The 6138-nt window shown below is 27.3% G+C and overlaps 1 protein-coding gene across 1 annotated transcript; it reads left to right on the top strand.

Moving 5' to 3' along the window:
* Window positions 1-825: 825 nt before the first annotated feature.
* On the top strand, window positions 826-5617 carry LOC108695155 (G-protein coupled receptor Mth2-like). The gene is made up of 5 exons (XM_018204917.1): window positions 826-1852; window positions 2955-3033; window positions 4280-4464; window positions 4615-4780; window positions 5227-5617. Exons 1-5 carry the CDS (start codon window positions 826-828, stop codon window positions 5546-5548), a joined length of 1779 nt encoding a protein of 592 aa, XP_018060406.1. The 3' UTR covers window positions 5549-5617.
* Window positions 5618-6138: the final 521 nt, after the last annotated feature.

Raw genomic sequence — 6138 nt, forward strand, 5'->3', positions numbered from 1 at the left:
TGTGTGTCTTTTGAGCTATTATTTATTAAATTTGGTTAGGAAGTGTAATTTCATATCGAGAAGGTCGCGACGAGCAACTATGGGCAAGCATTTTGAAATGCACAATTACCCATCTTTCATATATATATATATGATTAACACTAATTTTTTCGTTTCTTCTTTGCATTATTATTTTATTTTGCCAAAGTCTATTTATTATTATTATTATAGTTTTGTATTTTTTGTTTAATATATATTTAAAATATATTTAATATATTTAATATATTTATATTGCAATATAATAAATATATTTTCTGGTTTCTTTATCAACATTTCATAATTTATTCATTTTCTACGACTTTTGCTTTGCGCACAATTACTCGACGCGAGAATTTTTTCGTCTTTCCGTTTTTTCTTTTTTCTCAAATACAATCTTATTGAATGAAAATCTGTTCAATATGAGGATACGTACATAAATAAACCATTATGTAATGCTAGAAGAATGTTTATAATTTTTATTTTCATACTTATATCAATTTGAACTTAGAAAATCATTTCACAACAATAAATTTTCCTTAAGTGCGCACAATTCACCCACTTTTCTCTATCATTATATGAGATATTGGTATAATAATCGGATATATAAAGACATTTAATGTCATCGATTTATATAATTTGTCTTTACATGCTTACTCCAAAAATCACATTTTTTGTTTTTCAGACAAAATCGTTATAAAATGAAGCCATTACCCTTCTTTTCAGAATTGGTAACATCACGCTAAATATTTACTTACAAGACATAAAAAAATACTAAGTTGATGAATTCGACGCTAAAATAATTTAACGATGTGTCCAGCAAGTATTGTACTTTGTTTAACATTTCTACTTGTTGCTTCGTTTTCGAAACCTCAGAATGATTTTACGAATGGCAATGAGCAGAGTGACAACTCGACGGTGCAATCTGATCCTCTCCTAAATTCTATAAAATATCGAAATGAAGAGATGAAATTAACAAGATGCAATTTACATAAAAATTCTATTAAGAATAATGATGAAATGCAATATGAATCCTGTATTAATTCTACAAAGAACAATTGCAAGAATGACTCGGTGCGATGCGAGTCTCGTGAACATATAATAAAAAATCTAGAAGATAATAATCAGACATCTACGAAGTTCTATATAAATTCGACAGAGATCAATAATTTCACATTACAAGAAATTAAAGAAAATTTCACCAAAATTGAAGACAAGAATAATTCCATATTGTACAAACTCAATTCCAATAGAATAATTAAAACTACTTTTGTTGAATACAGAGCATGCGATGATAGTATTACTTGTATTCAGTTCTGTTGTCCTTTTGGTAACATCTTGACGATAAAGGGACATTGCATCTCTCGTGGAGAGGATAATTACGCTCTTCCAAATATATACGGGAACAATTCCGAGGATGAAACGGTCGACGAACTATTTTTGACTGTTCGCGATCCGTGCATTGCAAAAGGATATGATCGCGAATTTCTTTTTCCTAATACATACTTGTTTCTCACCAATGGCTCTTTGTACAATAATCATAATGGCGAACACATTTCACCAAAGTCTTATTGTTTTGCTATTATGTTTCGGGACACATATGATGTGTTTGTTTGTGAAAATCGGACTACACTTCCAGTATTTATATCCATGTGCCTACTATTGTCTTTGCCGTTTCTGCTGTTGACGTTCATAATATATTCCATATTGCCAGAATTCCAAAATATCCATGGTTATACATTGCGTGCACACGTGGGTTCATTATTCATCACATACGCGATTATGTGTTTTGGCCAAGTTTTTGGATTAAGTGAAGTGAAATATTGCGTTGTACTAGGTACAGTATACTATATCGTCCCATTAATTAAAAATAACACAATTAAACAAATTAAATTTCAGTAAAGGCGAAAATTTTCCAACTTGACAGAAAAATATTGATTAATAAATAATATAATGCAATCAAGTAATAATAAGCTCCTTTAAGAATATATCTTAAAAACATCAACATGATCAAATGTTATTTTTGTCATTTTTATTTCACGACAAAGCTACATCTTTTTTAAGTTATGATGATTTTAATGTCCTTATAAAATTATAACAAATCCAGAATAATTTGAAAAGTGACATAACTCAGAACATTACTAAACAGTTTTTATATTTACCAGCTCTAAATGACTCACAATCAGCTCTAAAAATGACTGAATTCAAGATAAATCAATTTCTTTAAACTTTAATCTTTGATCATCAAAACTGTCTTGACTCTAAATATTTTTTTGAAAATGATTCTCCTTTTATTTACAAAAATACAACTAAAAATATGTCACTCTTTTAAAAGCTGATTATAATTTCTTTGAAAACCTTAAGAGAGACACAAGTGCTGTTTGGCGAACAACTTGTTAAGTTAGTTTACTTTTGATAATTAATAGAATAATCTTTAACTTATTTGTGATAATAACTCGATAAACAACATTTTTTAAGTTATGTTACTTTTGAAGTAAGCCTGGAATGATACAGTAATGCAATAATGTGTTGCTTATATGTATCTATATATAAAATAGTTTCAATATAATATGTCTATCTTTTGAATAATTTAATAAAATGGGAATTATTAAATTTTTAAAAGAAAAAATAATATAAAACAATATTTAAAAGAACAAATAATATATAATAATATTTAACAGATATTTAAATCTTGAATTATATCTTATGTATATAATAACTCACATTTCTGCATGTAGATAATTTTCTGGTTTAAATAAAAAAATTATACAGTAAAGCATTTAATTTGATCAAATTCACTTTTTTTTACTTTGCAATGCTGCAGACATGCAGATCAAGAAAATGCCACAAATAAATATAGTAATAATTATAAATTATAAATAATTGTCATTCTAATATATAATTGATGATTAACACATTATTTAATTTCATCTTTTCAGCATATATCTTCAACTTCTTCTTTTTGTCAAGTTTTTTTTGGTTAAATGTAATATGCTTCGATATTTGGTGGAAATTTAGGTGAGCAATATATTTCTTATAATATACGCATAGTGGAAGTACAAGTAATAAGGTGTGCTCATAATTAATTCAATTAATTTAATTAAATTAATTTTAAACTTTTTTTAAATAAAACTTAATGTTTAAACTGATAGTTGCCACCCAAGCAGTCCCATCCACAACATCGATAATGTCAAAATGACATTAAAATGAATCGAAAATGATTGAAAAATGACTTTTAATGATCATTTTTGAGTCATTTTAATATCACAATGGTTTGTTATTTTGCTTGGACATGTGAGCATGCTCGTTATATATATATATGAGATTTGAATCAATTGAACTGTACGTCGCTCTCAATGAGCACCTTTCTACTTCCATCATGATTATACGCAAGTAACATTATACAACGTACAGTATTCACCAGAGCATGGAAAGTTACTTTTTAAAAATAATAAGTTACTCGTTATTTAGAAAAAGTAACAGTTATTATTACTAATACTGATTATTACTAATACTGATTTTTAAAAGTAACTCGTTACAGTTACCGTTACAGTAATTTAAAAAAAAACTTTTCATTACCTTTTCATTACTTTTTTTTTAAAATCGATCACCAATCATAGCGAATGAGTGTTTAGGTCTTACTGAAAAAAATCATATCACAATGTTACATAATTTCATCAAGCAATCGACGTAATTTTTTTTCAATAGGGAGAGCTTCCTAGTCTCGCACTATGAGCGGCTTGTGTTCAATTGAATCATGTCCAATCGTGTACAAAGTAAAAATAACTGTAAAATTCGTTACGCACTAAAAAAATGTAACTACAATTATAAAAAAAAAAAGTAACGCAGTTACCAGTAAAGTTACTAAAAAAATAATTTGTAAATATAACTTTACTACAAGTAATGAATTAGTTCCATTCCCTGGTATTTCATCATTGAAATGCAAAACATTGATTTTAATGATTTTTATGTTTCTTAAACTTTTAACGCTTCGAAACAAATATTCAAATTGTTAAAATAGAAAACTTTATAAAAAAACTTTTTATTTTTACGATAAAATATATGTGTAGTTATGTGTAGTTAATTAGTACATATACTAAAAATATTTATATTATACATATATACTAGTATATGTGTTGAGTTATAAGTTTTTATGATTATTACGTCACAAAGTTTTAATATCAAAGAGATAAGATATTTTCGCATATTATATATTGGATAATAATTTAATTACTATTGACTAAACATAAATCGCATTTTACAGAGATCTCCGTCCGCTCCGTCGATATCGAACAAAAACAAAGCATAAAAAGAAACTTATAGTATATTCGATCTATGCATGGGGAGTCACTATTATTCTTAACGTTATCTGCGCCATTATGGATAATATTTCCCTACCAGAAAATTTGATCCGACCAGAAATTTGCGAAAAAAGATTTTGGTTCGGTGGTAAGTGATACCGGCAATTATTAACGCTAGCGGAAAATTAATATTTAATTGAAATCTTGATAAATTTCAACAATTTTTAATTTAAATAATGGACACATCATTCACATATATTAGTGTAGTATAATACAAAGAATTTGTTTTCTGTTTCAGAAAATGAAGCAAAAACATTATATTTTTACGTACCCATAAGTGTTACTATTATCAGTAATATTTTTTTTTTCATCCGCACAACACTAACAATTCTGTATCAGAAAATACATATAGCTAATCTGTTAAGAGATTGTGAGATCATGCGCCACGATGAAAATAAGCAATGGTAAAAAATGCGAAGGCTACTTTAAAGTATTGTAACTTTGCGAAAAAGAGTTGTAGCAACTCGTTTTTTTTTTTTAATTAAAGAAGAAAGTTCGAATTTTATATAAACAACATTTCCAAAAAAAATTTTACAAAGTCCATGCATTCCGTCAAATTTTGCAATTTTCAGTATGACAAACACATTCTCACATTTTGCAAGTTACAGTGATAGAGATATATTAAATTTAAAATCTGGTCATAGCGTTTTAAATTTCAGATTTCAGCTTTAATTAAAAAAAAACCGTTATCCTACGATAATCTTTCGCAAAATTATCGTCAATCAAAATTGATCAATTTTTACATAAAACTTTTTTAAGTCATAATTTTTTTTAGCAGTATATATTTTATTGATTTATCTTATAGCAATTATTGTAGTTATAATATTTACAAAAATATATTTGCTCACAGGTTTAATATGTACCTGAAGCTGTTCATAGTGATGGGAATAACTTGGGTTTTGGAGATAATGTCGTGGATCGATATTGGTGCTGATATTGTACCACAGTTTATCTGGTATCCCGCCGACATCGTAAATGCCTTGCAAGGTCTCACCATTTTCATCATATTTGTGTGTAGAAAAAAGACCCTGCAAACATTATTAAAACAACTTGACTGGCAGATTTGCGATCCATTTAAGATTCGAACAAGGTGTATAGTTGTCTCGAATACTACTACATCCACTAGGAGGTCCGGAACAATGCCCATGCAACAAATCGGTCACTCTAATTAACAGCTAATCATCTTGCAAAGTTCAATTAGTCCTACTCATAAATGTTGCAATGCAAAGAGAAAATTCTATTATAGAGAGTTAAAAGTTAATTAACAGCATAATTTAATTCTTCAGTCGAAGATCTTATGTATGTATATGCTATTTCAGATTATATTGTTTTACATTGTTTTTAGTCACTTTAGAAAAGAGGTATTTGATATTATACAATCTGTTAAAATATTAAACAATATAATTTTTGTAAACAGAAAATTCGAAAGAAGGTGATTCATTCCAAGGATAGAAAGAAGCCGCTTTGAAACATTGGATCAAATAAAGATAATTACAATGAAATAACATTCTAAATTATTTGTAGATTAAACAAATCTTATAAATCACATGTTAAACATAGCTCATCAGAAATATGACCAATACAATTCAAATAATAAGTAAGATATGTTGTCACTCAAATAAATATTAAAAGAGGAGACAAAGGCAATGTATAAATGTATAAAACAATTACAAAGAAATTACATAAATCAACTAAATAAAACTATTTTGTGTTTTTTATTATCTGTAGATAAGTGTGATGTACGTCTTCTGTATACGAACGC

This window comes from Atta colombica, unplaced genomic scaffold (genome assembly GCF_001594045.1).
Source record: "Atta colombica isolate Treedump-2 unplaced genomic scaffold, Acol1.0 scaffold126, whole genome shotgun sequence".
Taxonomy (NCBI): Eukaryota; Metazoa; Arthropoda; class Insecta; order Hymenoptera; family Formicidae; genus Atta; species Atta colombica.

Excerpts from the sequence above, each read along its gene's own strand:
- LOC108695155 (XM_018204917.1), top strand. The coding sequence starts at position 826 with ATGTGTCCAGCAAGTATTGTACTTTGTTTAACATTTCTACTTGTTGCT. Across the intron at positions 1,853-2,954 it reads GAAATATTGCGTTGTACTAG|CATATATCTTCAACTTCTTC; the intron begins GTACAGTATACT and ends TCATCTTTTCAG. Across the intron at positions 4,781-5,226 it reads CACGATGAAAATAAGCAATG|GTTTAATATGTACCTGAAGC; the intron begins GTAAAAAATGCG and ends ATTTGCTCACAG.